This window comes from Bufo bufo, chromosome 2 (genome assembly GCF_905171765.1).
Source record: "Bufo bufo chromosome 2, aBufBuf1.1, whole genome shotgun sequence".
In the NCBI taxonomy this organism is placed as follows: Eukaryota; Metazoa; Chordata; class Amphibia; order Anura; family Bufonidae; genus Bufo; species Bufo bufo.
Genome location: NC_053390.1, coordinates 280702417 through 280726583, shown reverse-complemented (window position 1 = coordinate 280726583; position 24167 = coordinate 280702417). Strand labels below are relative to the sequence as shown.

Genomic DNA, 24167 nt, shown 5'->3' with positions numbered 1-24167 from the left:
CCCTGCATATTAATTTCCCTTCGAGCAATGCCAATAAGTCGTCATTCCATGGAGTACTGCCAGTTAGTATCCATACAGGGCTGGTCTCTTTAAAGAGAGACAGTACCCCATCTAAGCTGCATCCAAGGCATTGCTCCCAGCTAGCCAGAATCCTACTCTGTACTGAAGAGGAGCAAGCACCCCGAAACGATTGTCTACGGATGGATATCTGGCATGGCCATATTCACTTGTAATGTCCAAAGGCTTGTTAAAAAGTTGGACTCAAAGGGAGCCACTTCCACAAGGTGGCACTAGCAAGATGGTTCTTTCCTTGGAAAGATACTTATCTGCATAATGACCATTGGTAAAATAGAAATTGCAACTTGGCAATTATGTTTAATTTACTTCAGTTGTGACCACCAAAATTTTTAAATTGTGTTCTTTACTTACAGCGTTACAGCCATTTAAGCAAAATTGACAAGACCAACAGCAGCAATGTTGGTGGTCACTTTTGAGTATGGAGGAAATGCTCATTAGGCGGTGTGAATTTTAGGCACCACCCCACTTCAGAATTTATGTAATGCAAATAATAACAACCCACAAACACGTTTATATAAAAACAGGTAGTTAATGCTGGTACTATTCTGTCTGGATGTCATTGGAGTAGCCGGCTAGTTACCCAGATAGGGCATACCTGAATGTGGAAGTGTGGGCAGGACTGGGGGTCACTACAGAACGGTTATAAAATGATGCAGTACTGGTGGAAGTTGATGTTGTAAATCTGGCCATCACTGTCATCAAGGCCGCCTTACATTCTGCCTTCCACCGAGGTGACATTTCTCTGAGAGAGGGGAGGAGGCTCTTGAGGAACAGCAGATCGCCATCCTCATTATCCCACTGTTGTCTCTGCTCTATTTGCCACATCTGGTCCTTCTGTTCTTCACTGTAAGAGACCTGTTGTTCGTGCATGTTGGATAGCATCATGAGGACATTATCTGCAAAGTCAGCCACTTCCCTTCTACTCTTCCTGGCTGCTTTACCTCCCCTTCTGGTTTCCCAAACTGTCTGATGGTGGAATGTCTCCAATGGGGGGTCTGTGAAAGATGGCTGGGATGGGCCCGGGAGAGGCACATCACTCTCCTCCGCAGCAGTGGTGGCAGACTCTTCAAGCTCTGGTTCATATGGAAGTGACTCAGAGTCAGACCCCCTCACATTGGTTGAAGACCTGAAAGGATAAATGGCTTACATTTAAATGAACTGACCTACAGAGACATTGAGAAAAAGTGCAGCAATAACAACACGTACTGCCTCTGATCAGCCGCCTTTCTCAGAAATTCAAGGTGTTCCATATATGTGTAGGTTTTCCTTTTAGGGGCCATAGAACCACTGGGAAGCTTTCTCATCTCTGCCAGCTCCCGCATGAAACGATCCCTGAGGGATCGCCATCTTGTCTGTATTTGCTTTTCTGTTTTAGACAAAGATTGTAAGTTAGACTTCATGTTAAAACTGGTCATAGGCAAGATTTAGACATGATACTCCAAGCACACTTTTTTATTTGTATGCTTAAATGTGTTAAAAGAATGGGTATACACAACGATTGTGCATTAGCATTACCCCCACTCTGCTAAAAGACTTGCCTACCACATCAGTACAGGGTCTCCGTTTAGCAGAGTGGAGAAAGCCCAGGCAGGAGTTCTGCAGAGCTCATCGCTTCTCCTACCTGTGCCCACTCCACAAAAGCCTGACATAGCACATCGAATATGCTATGCCAGTCTTTGGCAGAGCGGAGCTAGCACAGGTAGGGGCTGTGGCGTGTGCTCCCACCTGTACATCACCCACTGTGGTCCCACAGTGGAACCAATGCTCCACTGAGATGTCAGCAGTGTACAAGTATATGGATTACAAAGAGTTATAGACATCTGAACTTCAGGTGCCTTTATCGTAAGGGAAACGTGAAAAAAAAAAAGTGTATTACAACTGTTCATTTTACGGCATTTAGAATAGTTTTTTATAAAGTGTATTCAAATGTTGAGGTACACTTTAACAGCTTCTTTTGTGAAGTGTGCATTATTTTGGACACACTGAGGTCATAGCGATGTTTACAAATCAGCTACTGTTAATGCCAGATTCAAACGTTAGCCGACCCGGCAGCCTGTTCCAGCATAAATGGCGACTGTTGGCCAGGTAAAAACCACGGCATGCAGCTGTATTTGTCCAGCCAAAACACAGCATTTATGCCGGAAAGAGGTTGGATCACCACCAGATTTCATTACAGTCAATGGGGATCTGGCAGTATTAGGCAATGCCGGATATAGTGAAATATGGCAGGCTGTTCTCTGCCGGAACGTGCAATGAGTTGCTGCTTGCTAAAGGGTTTTACTGAGATACGGAAAAAAGTGTTAATGGACCTAAAACACTAACCTTTCTACTATACTTACCTTACTAATTCTCCTACTATCCTTGCCACCACTGGCTTTGCAACCCGTAAGAAGAATGTCTGCAAAGTGTCACGAATTGTCATTCATGGTGACAACACGTCATGTTAATGCAGCAGCCAACAGATGTTGTTGGACCTGCATGTGACATGCTGTCCCCATGAATGACACATCAAGACATAGCTTGGCAAACAAGCAGTGAGGGACAGAGGAGGCCTGCAGAGTGGGAACAGAGGAGAATTGGTCAGATAAGCATATAACATTTTTTTTAATATACAGTCCTGATCAAAATTTTAAGACCACTTGAGAAATGGCAAAAAAAATCATATTTAGCATGGCTGGATCTTAACAAGGTTCCAAGTAGAGCTTCAACATGCATCAAGAATAAATGGTAGTGAGACAAAACATTTTTTGAGCATTCAATTTAATGAAAACAATGAATAAACTGAAACAGGCTGTTTTTCAGCTGATCAAATGTTTAGGACCACACCTCCAAAACAAAACTAAACCCCCCCCAAAACAGAAATCCAACTTCCAAAACATGAACTCAGTAATGAGTAGCTCCGCAGTTATTGTTTATCACTTCCAAAATTTGTTTCGGCATGCTTGATGCAAGTGTTTCCATGAGGTGAGTGGAAACATTTCTCCAAGTGGTAAAGTCGGCCGCACGAAGGCCATCTCCTGTCTTCTGGAACTGTTGTCCATTTTTGTAAACTTCCCTTGCCATCCTTTCCCAAAGGTTCGCAATTGGATTTAGATCAGGGGAACACGCAGGATGGGCCAAAAGAGTGATGTTATTCTCCTGGAAGAAGTCCCTTGTCCTGCGGGCATTGTGTACTGTAGCGTTGTCCTGTTGAAAAACCCAGTCGTTACCACACAGACGAGGGCCCTCAGTCATGAGGAATTCTCTCTGCAACATCTGGACATAGCCAGCGGCCGTTTAACGCCCCTGCACTTACTGAAGCTCCATTGTTCCAATAAAGGAAAAAGCACCCCAGACCATTATGGCGCCCCCTTCACTGTGGCGCGTAGAAAACATCTCAGGTGGGATCTGCTTTTCATGCCAGTAATGTTGCAAACCATCAAGGTTAAATTTTTTCTCATCAGAGAATAAAACTTTCTTCCACCTTTGAATGTCCCATGTTTGGTGCTCTCCTGCAAAGTCCAAACGAGCAGTTCTGTGGCGTTTAAGGAGACGAGGTCTGAAGCCCTTCAGTCTCAGATGCCGGCTGATGGTTATGGGGCTGCAGTCAGCACCAGTAAGGGCCTTAATTTGGGTCGAGGATCGTCCAATGTCTTTACGGACAGCCAATTGGATCCTCCGGCTTAGTGCTGATGACATTTTTTTGGGTCTTCCACTTGACTTTTTTGTTCCATAACCCTCAGGATCATTTAAGAAATTCCAAATGACTGTCTTACTGCGTCCCACCTCAGCAGCGATGGCGCGCTGTGAGAGACCCTGCTTATGCAGTTCAATAACCCGACCACTTTCAAAAAGGGAGTTTTTTTGCCTTTGCCATCACAACGTGTGACTACCTGACAGAATATGACAATGAATCCACATCTTTGCACAGATTTGGCCTTTTAAAGGCATGTGGTCCTAAACGTTTGATCAGCTGAAAAACAGCTATTTTCATTAATTTGAATGCTCAAAAAAATGTTTTGTCTCACTCCCATTTCTTCTTGTTGTATGTTGAAGCTCTACTTGGAACCTTGTTAAGATCCAGCCATGTGATTTTTTAAAAAATTTTAAGTGGTCTTAAACTTTTGATCAGGACTGTATTTATTTTGGGCCCATAACAAGCTTTTTTCCAGGTAATGAAACCCATCCTCCTCCCCTGCATGCATATATCTTATATATATAGTAGCTGTAGCTTCCCCAGATTTACACATACCATACGGCGCTTTCTCCTTTCGAGAGAACTCGTCCCAGTCCGGGACCAGAGTCTGGAAGATGGATTCCCATATGCGACGGGTGACTACCCGGTCTGAGTGTCCTGGGTCTGTCTGATCCCAAAGGGCAGGATTCTGTTTCACCAGTTCAATCAGCTGATGAACATTGATGGGAATTTTATCACTCCCCCTCCTGCGCTGCTTGGTGCGGAGCTAAACATCATACAAAACATGTAAAAATTTCTATAATATATTAGTTTAAAAAAACAAACCAAAAAAACTGGCACAATATTTATAGGAAATTACCCGGGTGCAATCCCAGCTCTGGTCTTGACTGTGGTCCTAGAAACCATAAAATGTACAACTAGTAAAAGAAATACACTGTTCTATATGATAAATAAATTGTACATCAAAAATTACCCAGCTATGGTCACGTTTGTGGCCTCTGCTCGTCTTCCTGATTCCCTCTCGCATAATTCTGTTCCTGTTAGGCTTTTATCTTTCCAGTCTCTTCGATTCAAGCTCCTCTCGATGTCTCCAAACAACCCCACACCCTCCCCTCACCTCTCGTTTCCTTTTCCTGGATAAAAAAAAAAACAGATGATGATGGATTGTCATCTGTTTTCTGTCCGCTTCCATCGACTGTCAACCTACAATCATATCTCATCCTCAGTGCTTTCAAGATTTCACAAAATGTGAGTTTGCACATAGCCTATACACAAAAGCTTATTCACAGAAAGCCAGAACATCTGCTTTTTTTTTTTTTTTTTAAGTTAGAAGAAATTGAACATTCACAACATATACATTATATTCAAGGCAAAAATACCGGGTATGTGATCTGCACTGATCAAAATCTGGTGAAGATACTGGAATTACAGAGTATTACAGAGATTTTTTTAAAATTTGGAATATGGTATAAAATAAGAAAAGGAGTTGTACTCACCTATTATGTTCTCTGGTCCGCTGCACGGCACTCCAGATCAGAGAGGGAGCCCGTCACTAACTGTAGCCAACTTCCCATCTAAACAGCCGGCATTGGAGAAAATTAAGATGCCAGCAGCTTCACTTCCTACTCGCTGCAGTCTAGGGCTGCAACAAGTATTCGACTAAATCGAGTAATTTGACACAAAAAAATCCTCGATGCTAATTTTTTGCATCGAGGATTCGTTTGTGTCACGTGACCACGGAGCGGGAGTGAAGGGCTTGCTATTACTCCCGCTCCGTGGTCTCCTGCTGCGCTCGGAATACTCACATTTCCAGCAGGGGGCCTGCGGACCTTCTGACGTACGCATGCCGTGACCTGATGCGCTGTGTGAAGTCAAGCACAGAGCAGCGCGGAACAATGGAGTGTCAGCGATAGGGATCGACCGATATTGATTTTTTAGGGCCGATACCGATACCGATAATTTGTCAACTTTCAGGCCGATAGCCGATAATTTATACCGATATTCTGGGTATTTTTATTTTTGAGGAAAAAAAAAAATTTCCTACACAAATCTGCTGAAAATTAATGTTTATTGTTAACGTGTATTATTATTTTATTTTTTTTGTAAATCTTTTTCATTTATACTTAATATTTTTGTGTTTTTTTTTTTTTTACTAACTTTTAGCCCCCTTAGGGACTAGAACCCTTGTCCCATTCACCCTGATAGATCTCTATCAGAGTGAATAGGATCTCGCACTCTCCCTGCTGCTCTGTGCTTTGTGCACACAGCAGCATGGAGCTGACTATGGCAGCCAGGGCTTCAATAGCGTCCTGGCTGCCATGGTAACCGATCGGAGCCCCAGGCTACACTGCTGGGGCTCCGATCGGAGGAGCAGGGGAGGGGATCCTGTGGCCACTGCCACCAATGAGTAATACTGGGTGGGGGGCGCACTGCGCCACCAATGTTTTTACTATTGGGATGGGGGTGGGGGGCGCACTGCGCCACCAATGATTAATACTAGGGGGCTTGAGGGGGGGGGGGCGCACTGCGCCACCAATGAAGATACCTCTCTTTCACATACAGGAGGCGGGAGCTGGCTGCAGAATCACATAGCCGGCTCCCGACCTCTATGAGCGGTAGCTGCGATCCGCGGCACCTAAGAGGTTAACTACCGCGGACCGCAGCTGCCGTTCATAGAGGTCGGGAGCCGGCTATGTGATTCTGCAGCCAGCTCCCGCCTCCTGTATTTGAATTAATGAAAGACTCATCTTCATTGGTGGCGCAGCGGCCACAGCCCCTCCCCTCCTCTTGTCTTCCGTCCTGTCATTGGAGGCAGCGGCAGCAGCATCACAGGGGGAGGAGACACTGCTTCCTTCTCCCCTGTGCTACGGAGGGAACACAGAACGCGCTGAGAGCAGCGCGTTCTGTGTTCCCAATACGTTATCGGTATATCGGCAAAATAGATGCCGATACCGATAACGTTCAAAATCCTCAATATCGGCCGATAATATCGGCCAAACCGATAATCGGTCGATCCCTAGTCAGCGACACCCCTAGTGGAAAGGTAAGTTGGTGCAACTATGGCCGGGCGCCCAGAGTGCACAGCATCATAGCAACCAATGACGCTGTGCACTCTGGGTGTCAGGAGCAGGGGAGAGAGCTTCTGGCATAAGGGAGGGGGGGGGGGGGGGAAGCTGCTGGCACAAGAGGGGAGAGCTGCTGGCACAAGAAGGGAGAGCTGCTGGCACAAGAAGGGAGAGCTGCTGGCACAAGGGGGGGAGGAGAGCTGATGGCACAAGGGGGGGAGGAGAGCTGATGGCACAAGAGGGGGGGAGCTGATGGCACAAGAGGGGGGGAGCTGATGGCACAAGGGGAGGGGGGAGAGAGCTGATGGCACAAGGGGGGAGAGAGCTGATGGCACAAGGGGGGAGGGGAAGAGCTGATGGCACAAGGGGGGGGGAGAGAGCTGATGGCACAAGGGGGGGGGAGAGAGCTGATGGCACAAGGGGGGGGGGAGAGAGCTGATGGCACAAGGGGGGGAGAGAGCTGATGGCACAAGGGGGGGGGAGAGAGCTGATGGCACAAGGGGGGGGGGGGAGAGAGCTGATGGCACAAGGGGGGGGGGAGAGAGCTGATGGCACAAGGGGGGGGGGGAGAGAGCTGATGGCACAAGGGGGGGGGGGGAGAGCTGATGGCACAAGGGGGGGGGGAGAGAGCTGATGGCACTGAGGTGGGGGAGAGCTGATGGCACTAAGGTGGGGGAGAGCTGATGGCACTGAGGTGGGGGAGAGCTGATGGCACTGAGGTGGGGGAGAGCTGATGGCACTGAGGTGGGGGAGAGCTGATGGCACTGAGGTGGGGGAGAGCTGATGGCACTGAGGTGGGGGAGAGCTGATGGCACTGAGGTGGGGGAGAGCTGATGGCACTGAGGTGGGGGAGAGCTGATGGCACTGAGGTGGGGGAGAGCTGATGGCACTGAGGTGGGGGAGAGCTGATGGCACTGAGGTGGGGGAGAGCTGATGGCACTGAGGTGGGGGAGAGCTGATGGCACTGAGGTGGGAGAGAGCTGATGGCACTGAGGTGGGAGAGAGCTGATGGCACTGAGGTGGGAGAGAGCTGATGGCACTGAGGTGGGAGAGAGCTGATGGCACTGAGGTGGGAGAGAGCTGATGGCACTGAGGTGGGAGAGAGCTGATGGCACTGAGGTGGGAGAGAGCTGATGGCACTGGGGGAGTGGAGCTGATGGCACTGGGGGAGTGGAGCTGATGGCACTGGGGGAGTGGAGCTGATGGCACTGGGGGAGTGGAGCTGATGGCACTGGGGGAGTGGAGCTGATGGCACTGGGGGAGTGGAGCTGATGGCACTGGGGGAGTGGAGCTGATGGCACTGGGGGAGTGGAGCTGATGGCACTGGGGGAGTGGAGCTGATGGCACTGGGGGATAGTGGAGCTGATGGCACGGGGGGAGTGGAGCTGATGGCACGGGGGGAGTGGAGCTGATGGCACGGGGGGAGTGGAGCTGATGGCACGGGGGGAGTGGAGCTGATGGCACGGGGGGAGTGGAGCTGATGGCACTGGGGGATAGTGGAGCTGATGGCACCGGGGGGAACTGATGCACTTGGGCTGATCGCACAGGGGGGAACGAAGGGTGTTGGGGACTGATGATGGGGTGTCTGATGAGTTTTTATAAAGGAAAACAGTCTATTAATTCATTTTTACTTATTAGATTACTCGATTAATCGTAAAAAATAATAGATAGAATACTCGATTTCTAAAATATTCGTTTACTGCAGTCAATAGCTCCCTGTCACCATCGGCACCCTGCGAACGCAATCATGGGGTGCAGATACGCTGCCATGGCAGTGAGGGCCTAACACAGGTCCCCAGGTCTGCCATGACTATTTCTACTAGACTGTGCCACAGGCTCAGCCTAAGGGCTCATTCACACATTCCGCAATTTACGGAACGGTTTGCCCATAATAGAAATGCTTTTTCTTGTCTGTAAAACAGATAAGAATAGGACATGTTCTATTTTTATCTTTTTGGCCACAAGGAATCGAGCAACTGATGCAAGCTGCACAGAGTGTTGTCCTCATCTTTTGCGGCCCCATTGAAATGTATGGGTCCGCATCCGACCGAACAACGTTCGTGTGCATGAGCCTTAAAAGACAGCCTGCCACTATTACAGTGATAGGCTATAATGCATTAGTATACAAGGGATATTAATGTATTATAAAAGTGTGTCCCTAGTGGAACAAAAATAAATAAATAAAAAAAAAAAAAAAAAAGGATGGTTATTAAAGTTTAGTAAAATGATAAATGAATAAAACCATAAATACGGCTCTTGGAATATGGCAACATAAAAAAAAATATATAGTTTTTGCATGAAATTGGCTATTATTGTGCAAAAGAACAAATAAAAATATTCATATTCGGTTTCTGCGGTAATTGTATTGACGCATAGTGTAACAATAACATACTAGTTATGCCGCATCGTGAAAGTTAAATATTTAAAGGGCTTCTGTCACCCCCCAAACAGCAATTTTCAGTATTGGACTTAATATAATTGCTAATGTACATATATTACCTCTGGCTGTGCTTTAAATTCTTTAAAAATCGGACTTTAGTGATATGCAAATTTCTTCACTACCAGCAAGCTGGCCGGACTTGCTGGTAGCCGCCGCATCCTCGTTCTAAAAAAAACACCCCCTCCTCCACTTGATTGACAGGGCTAGCGCGTGCTCTCCTCCTTCCGCTGGCCCTGTCTGCAGCTGAAATCCCACGCCTGCGCCGTACCGGTCCTTATTCGGCGCAGGCGCTCTGAGAGAAGGACGCTCGCTTGGCTGCTCCTTCCTCAGTGCACCTGCGCCTAGAGCGCGCACTGGCCCTGTCAATCAAGTGGAGGAGGGGGGGTTTTTTGCTGGTAGTGAAGAAATTTGCATATCACAGAAGTACTATTTTTAAAGAATTTAAAGCACAGCCAGAGGTAAGAGGGGTACATTAGCAATTATATTAAGTCCAATACTGAAAATTGCTGTCTGGGGGGTGACAGAAGCCCTTTAACCACTTCCCATCTGGGCCCTTTGCCCCCTTCCTGACCAGGCCAAATTTTGCAAAACGGACATATCTCACTTTATGTGGTAATAACTTTGGAACGCCTTTATTTATCCAAGTCATTCAGAGATTGTTTTCTCGTGACACATTGTACTTCATGATAGTCATAAATTTGAGTCAAAATATTTCACCTTTATTTATGAAAAAATCCCAAATTTACCCAAAAATTTAAAAAAAATCGCAATTTTCTAAATTTCAATTTCTCTGCTTTTAAAACAGAAAGTGATACCTCATAAAATATTTATTATTTAACATTCCCCATATGTCTACTTTATGTTGGCATCATTTTGGAAATGTCATTTTATTTTTTTAGGACGTTAGAAGGCTTAGAAGTTTAGAAGCAATTCTTCAAATTTTTAAGAAAATTGCCAAAACCCACTTTATAAGGACCAGTTCAGGTCTGAAGTCACTTTGTGGGGCCTACATAGTGGATACCCCCATAAATGACCCCATTGTAGAAACTACACCCCTCAAGGTATTCAAAACCGATTTTACAAACTTTGTTTACCCTTTAGGCGTTCCACAAGAATTAAAGGAAAATGGAGATCAAATTTTTAAATTTCACTTTTTTGGCAGATTTTCCATTTTAATCAATTTTTTTCTCTAACACATCGATGGTTAACAGCCAAACAAAACTCAATATTTATTACCCAGATTCTGCGGTTTACAGAAACACCCCACATGTGGTCGTAAACTGCTGTATGGGCACACGGCAGGGCGCAGAAGAAAAGGAACTCCACATGGTTTTTAGATGCCATGTCCCATTTGAAGCCCCCTGATGCACCCTTACAGTAGAAACTCCCAAGAAGTGACCCCATTTTGGAAACTAGGGGATAAGGTGCCAGTTTTATTAGTACTATTTTTGGGTACATATGATTTTTTGATCATTCAATATAACACTTTATGGGCAAGGTGACCAAAAAATTGGTTGTTTTAGCACAGTTTCTATTTATTTATTTTTACAGCGTTCACCTTAGGGGTTCAGTCAAGTGACATTTTTATAGAGCAGATTGTTACGGACGTGGCGATACCTAATATGTATACTTTTTCTCATTTATTAAAGTTTTACACAATAATAGCATTTTTGAAACCAAAAAATTATGTTTTAATGTGTCCATGTTCTGAGAGCTATAGTTTTTTTATTTTTTGAGAGATTTTCTTATGTAGGGGCTCATTTTTTGCGGGATGAGGTGACGGTTTTATTGGTACCATTTTGTGGGACATACGCGTTTTTGATCACTTGGTGTTGCACCTTTTGTGATGCAAGGTGACAAAAATTGCTTGTTTTGACATAGTTTTTTTTATTTATTTTTTACGGTGTTCATCTGAGGGGTTAGGTCATGTGATACTTTTATAGAGCTGGTTTTTACGGACGCGGCAATACTAAATATGTCTATTTTACTTTATTTTTTCTATTTTAATTTTTTTTTTTTTTATTCCTAACTTGGGAACTTTTTTTTTTTTTACATGTGAAACTTTATTTTATTTTATTTTTTCAACCCTTTATTTTTTTTATTTTTTTTTACACTTTTCGTCCCCCATAAGGTCATACAAGACCTCTGGGGGACATTTGCTTCACTTTTTCTTTTTTTTTTCACAGTTGATTTCTCCTGTAACTGGGGCTGACATAGTAGCCCCAGTTACAGGACAAATGCACCCCTAGAGAGGCTGTACAGCAGCAATCCTGCGCTGTACAGCCTCACAGCAGGGCTGATCGAGGTCTCTGAGAGACCTCACACAGCCCCTGCACTCTCCGGTCACGGCGGTCACATGACCGCCGGGCCGGAACAGGAAGCGCACAGCGCTTCCTGCTCTGCAGACACAGCGCTCGGTGAGCGCTGTGTCTGCAGTGATCGTGAAGGCAGGGACACCTGGGCACTGTCCCTGCCTTGTCTTAGGGTTGCCCTGCTGTCACTGACAGCGGGCAACCCGATCAGCAGCTGCACGATTAGCGTGCAGCTGCTATTTCTGACAGGACGTTTTAAAACGTGCTGTCAGAAATAGACGTCCACCCATAGGACGTTTATATCCTATGGGCGGACGTGAGGCGGTTAAAGAGCAAGAAACAATGGCAAAACTGCTTTTTCCCCCCAATAAATTTATAGAAGTTAATAGATATGTACCCTAAAATGGTTTCACTAAGGCTACTTTCACATAATAATGGATCTGCAAAAACGCTTCCGTTACAATAATACAAATGCATGCATCTGTCATGAACGGATCCGGTTGTATTATGTCTTCTATAGCCATGACCGATCTGTCATGAATAGTGATGGACGAACATCGGCCGGGACGATTCGCGCTCGCAATCAAGTGTTCGTGAACCGCGCATTTCGCAGCGGGGCCCCATTCACTTTAATGGCAGGCGAACCTGAAAAACCTTCAGGTCATATTTCAGCCCTGGAAATGCTGCATTCTGACAGCCCTCTGTGATGCTGGTAACATGTCCGCCATTTTGTGTTTGTACCGGGGATCTAAGTACGTTGCCACCCAGTACAGGTCCTTGACCTTTATGCTTTTAATACTGGGGTCCCTCTTCAAACACTGGAGCATGAAGGCTCCCATTTGCACTAAATTGGATATGGTCGAGCGCCCGGGCTCCTGCTCATCGCCCAGGAGAATGTTGTCCTCGGTCTCCTCTCCCCAGCAACGGACAACACCAGGGATCCCCGAAAAGTTTAAAGCCTTCTCTTCTTGCTCCTCCTCCCCCCAGCCACCATCCTCCTCTGACTCCTCTTCAGACTCCTGCTGACTTGAATCAGATGGAGTAGCCCCCTCTGGGAATTCATTCAATATTGCGACTTCCTCATCTTCCAGCTCCTGCTCCTCAGCGGCTTGACCAATGACACGACGCAATGCACGCTCCAGAAAGAAGGCGTAAGGTACGATGTCACTGATGGAGCCCTGGCTACGACGGACCAGTTTGGTGATCTCAACAAATGACCGCAGAAGTCTGCATGCGTCACTAGCACGGTGAAAAGAAACCAAGCTCCCCAGATACTGTCCTGCCACAGAGTTCGTACAGGTAGTCGCTAACAGCATGTTTCTGCTGGAGGAGCCTATCAAGCATATACAAGGTGGAGTTCCAGCGCGTTGGGCAGTCACAAATCAGACGTCTGATGGGCAAGTGGTGTCGCCGCTGAACGTCAGCAAGGCGAGCCATGGCCGTGTAAGATCTTCTAAATTTTCCTGGCCTGCTGCAAGACGTCCTGGACCCCGGGGTATTTGGCAACGAATGGCTGCACGACTAAGTTCAGGACGTGTGCCATGCACGGCACGTGTGTCATTTTGCCCTGTTTCAGCGCGCTCAGCAGATTGGCACCGTTGTCGCACACCACTTTACCAACTGTCAAATTGAGCGGGGATAGCCACTGATCGGCCTGTGACCACAGAGCTGAAAGCAGTGCAGGACCGATGTGGCTCCTGGCTTCCAGGCACAACAGCCGCAGCACAGCATGGCAACGTCTCACCTGGCATGTCGAATAGGTTCTGCGTAGCTTGGGGGGTGCAGCGGAAGAGGCAGTAGCAGGGGAAAAGGAGTCAGCTGAGGAGGAGACGGAGGATAAGAAGAAGAGGCCGGCCTGCATGCAATCCGTGGCGGTTATACCAAATCTACACAGGTGCCACGGGTTACATGCTTGATGGCCGTCAGAATTTTCTAAAGGCCTCCGAGTCCACCAATTTATATGGCAGTAGTTGGCGGTCTAGCACTTCCGGCAAGCCAGCGGTCAGCCGTTGGGCAAGAGGATTATCCGGCATCATTATTTTTTCACGCTCAAACATTTGGGCCACGGAAGCCTGCCTTGTGCCAGATGAACGCAACAACGGCACGGTGGAAGGTGGAGTGGAGGACAAATGGGAGAAGAGAGGAGATGAGGCAGGACATGGAGCGCTGGTAGTGTGGGTTCTGACGGCGTGGCTCCCACTGGGCTCGGTGATGGGAGGCCAGGTGCCTTCTTAAGGCGGTCATCCCTAGGCGAGTGTTGGGCTTACCGCGACTTATGTGTTGACAGCACAGGCTGCAGATGGCAACACTATTGTCAGCAGCTGAAACATTAAAAAAAGCCCACACTGCGGAGCCATATGCCGGCGTCCTGGGAGCGCAAGATGTGACCATGCTTGGTGGATGGCTCACTCCAGATACATTAGCAGTCTTCTTTTTGCCTCCTGTGCACTGAGTGTTCTGCCTGCTTCTCCTCCCTATCTGCTGCTCCGTCTCTCCCTCTGAACTCCCCTCCTCTTCCTCTCTTGTGGGCACCCATGTGACGTCCATCGACACGTCATCATCGTCACCTTCACCACCACTGACATTAGAGATCTCGGAGTAGGCAGCAACAGCGGGGACAACCCTCCTTGGGCTGATCTGGGTACTGTCGTCAGACCGCTGGGTGGCGGCTGTTGCTACCTCCTCATCCGATGCCAAGAATGGCTGCGCATCGGTAAGGTCTGTGAATGGATAGGAAAATAATTCCTGTGACTCGAGTGGAGGGGCTATGGTGGTGGTGGTGGTGGTGTCTTTGGGGGTGCACACAGCAGAGAATAGGGAGGGTGCAGATACAGAGGATGAGGAGGGTGCAGAAGCGGAGCCACTCAACCAACTCTGATACGTCCTTTGACATAATCGCACGCACCTTCTCCAACTTACCACTTAGGCTCCGGCCTGGTGCACCTGCCCGACCCCTACCAGCCCTGCGGAACGGCCTGCCTCTTCCTCTGCCTGTCATTTTCTAAATGACCTTGTGCCAAAGTCCCTAGAGAAGAGCAGTATTTGTGGAAGCAGGTATATCGCAGGCTTTAATCAGTTGTTAGTCGAAGCAGGAATATCATCCTCAAGCAGTAATTTTGTGGACGCAGGTATATTGAAAACCTCAATCACTATTTTGTGGAAGCTGATTGATCGCAGTGCTCAATCAATATTTTCTGGAAGCATACAAATGCACTATAATATAATTTCTATGTTAGAAAGTATATTATAAGTATATCACACCCCTCTACGTCACACCTATCAATAGCACACCTATACCAGTCCTAAAAGGACTTTTGTGGCCCTATAAGCTAGCGTTTGGTGTCCCTAACTGTCCCTGCTCCACAAAGCAACCTCTCCCTACACTGGAAAAACACATAATGTAAAATGGCGGCCAGATCAGGTTTATTTATAAGGTAGGAGGTGTGTCCATGTGCTGAAACGTCTCAATTGGCTGTCCTGTCCCACCAGATGGATGTGTCATGGGTCAAAGTTCGGCGCAATGCAAAGGAATATGGCACGCGCGGACATCGCCATATGTCCGCATGTTCGGCGGATCGCGAACGCGCAAAGTTCGCTGCGAACTAGTCATGAACACCACTGAAAGTCAATGGGGGACGGATCTGTGTTCTATTGTGCCACATTGTGTCAGAAAACGGATCCGTTCCCATTGACTTAAATTGTGTGTCAGGACGGATCCGTTTCGTCAGGCGGACAACGAAACGCTGCAAGCAGCGTTTTGGTATCCGCCTCCAAAGCGGAATAGAGACTGATCGGAGGCAAACTGATGCATTCTGAGCGGATCCTTTTCCATTCAGAATGCATTAGGGCAAAACTGATCCGTTTTGGACCGCTTGTGAGAGCCCATGACGGATCTCACAAACGGAAAGCCAAAACGCTAGTGTGAAAGTAGCCTTAGGCTGGGTTCAACGTTTTTGTCATACATGTAACGCACACAAAAAAACAAAAAAATACAATTTATTGTCGGGATAATTATAGGCCCAAAATGAATCAAACATGAATTGCTATGCTAAATAGTGTGGCATCTGCCATTTTATGATAGGTCCACCATTTTATGTGAGCTTATGGAAAGGCCACACGTTCCTAAAGTGTATTTTTATTTTTTTCTTTATAATTATACCAGTTTGAGGGAGTACTTGCTTCCTTACAGATTATGTTAAACGCAAAACATTAATCCATATATCCTAGTTATAGTGGATTTATTCAGTTTTAGCATAAACGAATTGATAAATCACATATATAATATTCCATATTGGCATGTTATAACAAGGTATTGATATATATATATATATATATATATATATGTATATATATATATATATATATATATATAATATACTTGATGCCATGTGTATCCCACTAAAAGAAAATGTACTCTTAGGATATATGGAAAGCATTTACAAAGGTTTTCTACTAATAGAAGTTTCTCAGAAAAGCTGTTATTCCAGGCGTCGTTACTCAATAGTTTGGACAGTTAGATATACAAACCCATGGTGCAATTGTAAGGCCCATTGTATTTCTTATCAAACCTATAAATTCAAGAGTCTGGGAAAGTCAAGATGGTCCCACTACGTCTGCGAAATAGTTTCAGGGTGTTAAAGAAGCATCCCTCCTCATTGATGTAGGTTGATGTTAATGTTACACAACAGTGCCATCTGGAGACAGGTGGATAACATGACACTATACACAACAATATTGCATTCCGGGTAAAATATGATCTCATAGGATCATTACCATATGAGCACACCCATCCGATGTGATTGGAAAACCCTAATCTGGAAGGGTGTGATCATTTGATAAGTTTCTGGATAAAAAAGCACACGAGAGAAAATCGAGGGTAGAATAAAAAAGGAAAGACAAGTGGAGCTCTCTAGAGGAGTCTATCAAGATGAAAGCCATGGTGAGATGCGCTATGATGGACCACCCAGCTTTCCTAGGAGCAGAAGTGAGATTCCTACTAGGACTTGGTAAGAGACACAGAGAATGATATTTCATTTTATTAAGACTAATTTGATAGTGTGGGTGAAATTATACCATCTAGATTGGCGAATAAATAAAAAAATTAATTAATTGATCATCTTCATATTAAGATGTAGTCTTAGGATATTGTGGGACTTCATTCTACCTGCAGAAGAATCAAGACTCATAATCTAGCAAAGCATTAAATGATTGTGTATATACAGTCAGGTCCATAAATATTGGGACGTCAACACAATTCTAACATTTTTGGCTCTATACACCACCACAATGGATTTGAAACTGCTTTAACTGCAGACTGTCAGCTTTAATTTGATGGTATTTACATCCAAATCAGGTGAACGGTGCAGGAATTACAACAGTTTGCATATGTGCCTCCCATGTGTTAAGGGACCAAATGTAATGGAACAGAATAATAATCATAAATCAAACTTTCACTTTTTAATACTTGGTTGCAAATCCTTTGCAGTCAATTACAGCCTGAAGTCTGGAACGCATAGACATCACCAGACGCTGGGTTTCATCCCTGGTGATGCTCTGCCAGGCCACTACTGCAACTGTCTTCAGTTCCTGCTTGTTTTTGGGGCATTTTCCCTTCAGTTTTGTCTGCAGCAAGTGAAATGCATGCTCAATCGGATTCAGGTCAGGTGATTGACTTGGCCATTGCATAACATTCCACTTCTTTCCCTTAAAAAACTCTTTGGTTGCTTTTGCAGTATGCTTTGGGTCATTGTCCATCTGCACTGTGAAGCGCCGTCCAATGAGTTCTGAAGCATTTGGCTGAATATGAGCAGATAATATTGCCCGAAAAACTTCAGAATTCTTTTGTCAGCAGTCACATCATCAATAAATACAAGAGAACCAGTTCCATTGGCAGCCATACATGCCCACGCCATGACACTACCACCACCATGCTTCACTGATGAGGTGGTATGCTTAGAATCATGAGCAGTTCCTTTCCTTCTCCATACTCTTCTCTTCCCATCACTTTGGTACAAGTTGATCTTGGTCTCATCTGTCCATAGTATGTTGTTCCAGAACTGCGAAGGCTTTTTTAGATGTCGTTTGGCAAACTCTAATCTGGCCTTCCTGTTTTTGAGGCTCGTCAATGGTTTACATCTTGTGTGAACCCTCTGTATTCACTCTGGTGAAGTATTCTCTTGATTGTTGACTTTGACACACATACACCTACCTCCTGGAGAGTGTTCTTGATCTGGCCAACTGTTGTGAAGGGTGTTTTCTTCACCAGGGAAAGAATTCTTCAGTCATCCACCACAGTTGTTTTCCGTGGTCTTCCGGGTCTTTTGGTGTTGCTGAGCTAACCGATGTGTTCCTTCTTTTTAAGAATGTTCCAAACAGTTGTTTTGGCCACGCCTAATGTTTTTGCTATCTCTCTGATGAGTTTGTTGTGTTTTTTCAGCCTAATGATGGCTTGCTTCACTGATAGTGACAGCTCTTTGGATCTCATCTTGAGAGTTGACAGCAACAGGTTCCAAATGCAAATATCACACTTGAAATGAACTCTGGACCTTTTATCTGCTCATTGTAATTGGTATGAGGAAATAGCATACACCTGACATGGAACAGCAGAGAAGCCAATTGTCCAATTACTTTTGGTCCCTTAACAAGTGGGAGGCACATATGCAAACTGTTGTAATTCCTACACCGTTCACCTGACTTGGATGTAAATACCCTCAAATTAAAGCTGATAGTCTGCAGTTAAAGCACATCTTGTTAGTTTTATTTCAAATCCATTGTGGTGGTGTATAGAGCTAAAAATGTTAGAATTGTGTCGATGTCCCAATATTTATGGACCTGACTGTATGTATTATATATATATATATATATATATTTTATTATTTTTTTTTAATAGAACATTCTTCGCCAAGCTAAGTGATGGATTGCCACAGGAAAGACTTGTTTCAAGTCCTTCCCATTTAAAGGGTTTCTGTCACCCCACAAAACTCTTTTTTTTTTTTTTGGATAGTTATATTCCTCCTCCGGCCGGCCCTGTCAGTATTTCAAAAATCGCGCGCCTCTGGTCATTCGGCGCAGGCGCTCTGAGATGAGGAGGCTCGTCTCCTCAGCACTCACTCAGTGCGCCTGCGCCGATGACATCACCGAAAGAGAAGACGTCATCGGCGCAGGCGCACTGAGTGAGTGCTGAGGAGACGAGCCTCCTCATCTCAGAGCGCCTGCGCCGAATGACCAGAGGCGCGCGATTTTTGAAATACTGACAGGGCCGGCCGGAGGAGGAGATCACGGCTGGCCCTGTCAATCAACACGGCGAGGGGGCGGTTTTCTGCTGCGGCTACCAGCAAGTAGACGCCCTACTTGCTGGTAGAGCCCTGATTTACATATTATAAAACTTCGTTTTCTAAAGAATCGGCCGCATGAAAGTAAGTAAGACTATTATATTCTCCTATATCGCGCTATAAGGAATATACCTATCCAAAAAAAAAAAAAAGAGTTTTGTGGGGTGACAGAAACCCTTTAAGATATGGTCTAGCAAAGATCCTAGATCCCTGATATTTGTCTTAATAGTCTTACCCAAGTCATATGTGTGAAAATAGTCCAGGATAGTTTTGGAAGTTTTTATTTATTTATTTTTACAGCGTTCATCTCAGGGGTTAGGTCATGTGACAGTTTTATAGAGCAGATCGTTACGGACGTGGCGATACCTAATATGTCTACTTTTTCTTATTTATTTAAGTTTTACACAATAATAGCATTTTTGAAACCAAAAAAATTATGTTTTAGTGTCTCCATAGTCTGAGAGGCATAGCTTTTTTATTTTTTGGGCGATTGTCTTAAATAGGGTATTATTTTTTGCGGGATGAGGTGATGGTTTGATTGGTACTATTTTTGGGGGCATATGCCTTTTTGATCGCTTGGTGTTGCACTGTTTGTGATGTAAGGTGAAAAAAAACTGCTTTTTGCCACTGTTTTTTTTTTTTTTTTTTTTTTTTTTTTTTACGGCGTTCACCTGAGGGGTTAGGTCATGTGATATTTTTATCGAGCATGTTGTTACAGACGCGCCAATACCTAATATGTACACTTTTTTTTTTTATTTCACTTTAACACAATAATGGCATATTTGAAATAAAAAAAATGATGTTTTAGTGTCTCTGTGTTCTGAGAGCTATAGTTTTTTTTTTTTTTTTGAGCGATTTTCTTATGTAGGGTCTTATTTTTTGCAGGATGAGGGGACGGTTTTATTGGTACCATTTTGTGGGACATATGCCTTTTTGATCGCTCGGTGTTGCACTTTTTGTGGTGTAAGGTGACAAAAATGGCTTTTTTAGACAGTTTTTATTTTTTATGGTGTTTTTTCGGACGGGGTCGATCATGTGATATATTTATAAAGACTGTCGTTACGGATGCGGTGATACCTAATATGTGTAGTTTTTTTTTTCTTTTTCATTGGAAAAGGCAATTTATTTTTTTTAATTACATTTTTATTTATTTATTTATTTTTACTTTTATTATTTTCACTTTTTTTTTTTTATCAAGTCCCACTTGGATCTTGAAGATCCAGTGGGGCTGATGGCTGTACTATACTTTGCAATGCTTTTGCATTGCAAAGTACAATACTATCAAATGTCCTGTAGATGGCAACACCGGGCACTTTTGCAAAGTGTGCGGTTGCCATGGCAACCATGGGGCGCTGCCATCACTCTATTAACCCCATGGATGCCGCTACCGCAGCATAGAGCTGACACTCGCTGCTGATGTCGGCGACTCAGGAATGAAGCCGCCGACATCAAATAAAGCAGGGGGACCGCATCGGGGGCAGGAGGCACAGATAGAGGCAGCGCTGTAAAGGGGGGGGGGGGCATAGCCAGCAGGAGGGGGCACATTTGGGGGTCGGATGCATGCATGGGGCGGACCGCATCAGGGGTACAATACATGGATAAGGGGGGGGGGAAATCGCATCGGAGGCAGGGCTCACAGGAGGGGTGGGGGTGTTGGAGGCGCACAGGAAGGGGGCAAAGATCGGGGGGCTTCATTACACATTACCTGATTTCAGAGTGTTGAGGAACGGTTGAGACATATGCATATATATCCATGCATGCCTGCAAACACGTGCAAGCATGTATGGTATATATGTGCATACATTAGCCATAGCATCATGGGACGATGTGCGCAGATGTGCCCAGCATCTGCGCACGTCTGCCCATGGTGATCCCCAGGGGCTCATGGTGGCCCCTGTGGGAAATATGTGCCCCCTTATATTGTAGGGGCTTGTGCCCTCTTATATTGTAGGGGCTTGTGCCCTCTTATATTGTAGGGGCTTGTGCCCTCTTATATTGTAGGGGCTTGTGCCCCCTTATATATGAATGTGACCCCTTAGATAATCCCCCTTAATATATGCCCCCTTATCATATATATATGTGCCCCTATACAGTTATATAGGAAGGCTTATTCCTGCCCCTATGTGAATAATGTCCGTTCATATATGCTTATAGATGTGCCCCAAGCATCTATGGGCATATATGGCCGGAATCCCGCTCACATGCGCCTGCTGGGTGGGTGGAGGAGACCGACAGTTGGACAATTATGTCCAGCGTCGGCCTCTACAAAGGACAGAGGATCAAAAAGATCCTCTGCCCTTTGTCACCATCTCCGGCAGCGCTGGAGATGGTATGCCTAACAGGGACATGGGAACAGAGTTCCCATGCCCCTCTGTGCCGCTCACCTCCGGCGCTGTAATTACAGCGCCAGAGATGTGCGATATCTCCACAGGCGGGAGGATCAAAGGATCCCCTGCCTGGGAGAGCGGGCTGGCGCAGGGCGGCAAAACGGGCGCGAGCGCTGCAGGGTTTAAATACCCCAGCAGCACTGCGCTCTGGCAGATTCCCCCCCCCCCCCCCCCCCTCCCTGAAGATGAGCGGATCCTGTGCTCAGAACGGGACCCCTCCAGACAGGAGAGCGCAGGCAGCGATGTGCTGCGCTCTGAAGAAATGACCAGCCAGAGAGAGAGCGCAGGCACACTGAGCACTGTACCCGGAACAAGAGAAGAGAGTTGGAGAGCCCAGAGCAGTTGAGCCCAGAGCAGTTGAGCCCAGAGGAGGAAAGCAGAAGGACGGAGCAGCTGCTGGCTAAGTATCGATTTCCCCTGTCCTGCTTCCTCCTTAACCCCTGAGGCCCTGTACCCCTGTTATGCCACATTAACCCCTGCTGAGACCCTGGCAGACCTCCAGCAGTAACCCCTACACTGCCTGTCCCATGTTGTCCCAACATCCCCAGCAGTCCCCTGTTAACCCCTTCAGTGCCCTGTTCCCTTACTCTCCCCTGATTAACCCTTTCCCTGCCAGGCATTACCCCTGGTATCTCTCCCCTGGTCCCCGGACACTTTGTACCCCTGATGTCCGTGCCCTGTTCCCCTGTCCTGCCTGCATTAACCCCTTTACCCTGGTGGCCCTGATTAACCCCTGGTGGTTACCCTGGTTCCCTGCCTTGGGTGTCTCTGTAGAGCATGCTTCTGCTCTGCAAACAATATTGTGTAATTAACCCTCTTGTTACCCTGTAGGGACAGTGAGTACAGACGGGTGGGGTTGTTACTGATATTTGTGTGTATGCGAATGTATTATTGTATTGTATAGATAGTGTGTGGGGTGGAATGTGGGATTGTGTTGTGTAGTGTAGTTAGGCTTGTATTGTGTTTATGGTAGTACTGTTTCTGTACTGCGGTGTGTACGTCTATATGTATATATATTCATATCCATTGATCCATGAATATGTATAGATATTAGCGTATTGCTAGACGTGTATAATTGTATTGTGTAATAAATATTCCTTATTGTTCATAATGCAGTGTATGGTGTTTTTAGTAGTCGCCGCCGTAGTATAGTGATAGTAAGGCGCATGCAGCTAGATTAGTGATTAGTGTAAGGCAATCAGTAGTGTTTTATGTTTATTTAGGTATAAATAGGCGGAGTCATCACTAGACGACTCTCGCCTATTTATGAATATTAATTATGGAGATTTGCATAAATATCAATAATTAATATCCCCTTTTACACAGAGTGCAGATCAGAGCCTGAAACTGGCATTTTAACACTGCCGCGATCCGATTGGTTAGTCTGGTTATCCAGGAAAAGATATTTATGACTTAGGGTCCATTTACACAACCTTATTCCGTTTGAGGATTCCAAATTGCGGATCCGCACAACACGGATACCGGCCATATGCATTCCGCATTTTGCGTGTCGGAATGTCCTGCCCTATGATAGAAATGCCTATTCTTGTCCGCAAAACTGACATATTTTTGCGGATGTAACGGAACAAGCAAACGGATGCGGACAGCACACGGGGGTGCGACACCCGGAATCCCAGCTGAAACGGCTGTTAGGAGAGGCCTTGAGCCCTGCACCCTCTTCCTAGGCCAGTAACATCACTGTACATCAGTCACGTGGCCTAGATGTAGCATCATTACAGTATAAAAAAACGATTTGATCCATAGGCAAATTAACCTGAGATGTTTCCTGTACGTGAGATGAGTCCAGTGTGAAGGAGCCCAGCACCGCCCCGCATCCTCAGAATCTCCTCCTTGCTCCCTGTCGTCAGAAAGCCAGAGCGCCGTAATCTCGCGATGCGCGAGTTAGCGCATGCAGTGTCGTCATAGTGTTCCTTCCCTGTGCTGGCATCAGCCTCAGGGAAGGAACTGTGCATGCGCAAGCTCACACATTGCAAGCTTACGGCGCTCTGGCTTTCTGACATCGGTGAGCAAGGAGGAGACTCGGAGGATGCTGGGCTCCTTCACACTGGACTCATCTCACGTACAGGACACATATCAGGTTAATTTGCATATGGATCGAATAGTTTTTTTTTTTACACAATAAAAGCACACAGAGCTATGGGGACTGGGTATTGCGGATGTGCTAGCGGCCATCTAGCAACCCTTGTCCTCAGCTCTATACACAAAATCCCGGTGACAGGTTCCCTTTAAAGCGACAATTGCTGTATGGAGACTTACTGGCAATGCTCAATGGGAAAATAATATGAAAAGAGATAACTCAAGAAAGAGAACCATCTCTCTAGCGCCACCTTGTGGAAGTGGCTCCCCGAGTCATAATCCAACTTTTCAACAAGCCTTGGGATATTTGACGCTATTGCTACATTTTTCTTACTAACCAAAAACCCTGCAGAAAATGAATCCCCACCTGCCCTTAGGTGATATGTTTAGGTCAGAGTTGGACCATACCAAGTCATACAATATGATGGGTGTATGGACAGCACAGAGGGGGAGGGGGTGACGCGCTAGGCGCATGCACGTGATAATACGCGTTCGAATCGCTACGACAGCAGAATGACGACTACCACAAACACCACACACTGACATGCAGGACGGCGGCCTTCTCTCACCTCCCGGCGGCGCCCTTACTACTGTACAGACGCCCTGCCTGTGTCACAACTCGCACGCTTCTCCTCAATAACAAGCCAGCGGCAGCCATCACTCCACGCCCCGCCCACTCCTCGTCCCACGCTTCAGGATGACCCGGATTGGCCGGGAACCTCTGGCTAGGTCACCCACTCGACGCTGATTGGACAGGAGTTGTACATTCGCTTTTACCTCA

At 46.0% G+C, this 24167-nt stretch overlaps 1 protein-coding gene across 1 annotated transcript in view; it reads right to left on the bottom strand.

The window, feature by feature from the left end:
• MMAB (metabolism of cobalamin associated B) overlaps nucleotides 1–24071 on the bottom strand; it is a 48145-nt gene extending 24074 nt beyond the window's left edge. Inside the window, exons 1-6 of the mRNA XM_040416591.1 lie at nucleotides 23956–24071; nucleotides 4728–4887; nucleotides 4614–4649; nucleotides 4310–4520; nucleotides 1285–1444; nucleotides 674–1204 (exon numbers count right to left, since the gene is read on the bottom strand). Of these exons, the coding sequence (XP_040272525.1) occupies nucleotides 674–1204; nucleotides 1285–1444; nucleotides 4310–4520; nucleotides 4614–4649; nucleotides 4728–4781 (992 nt within the window). The 5' untranslated portion in view covers nucleotides 4782–4887; nucleotides 23956–24071. The remainder of the gene's footprint in view (nucleotides 1–673; nucleotides 1205–1284; nucleotides 1445–4309; nucleotides 4521–4613; nucleotides 4650–4727; nucleotides 4888–23955) is intronic.
• Between the last annotated feature and the right edge of the window lie 96 nt (nucleotides 24072–24167).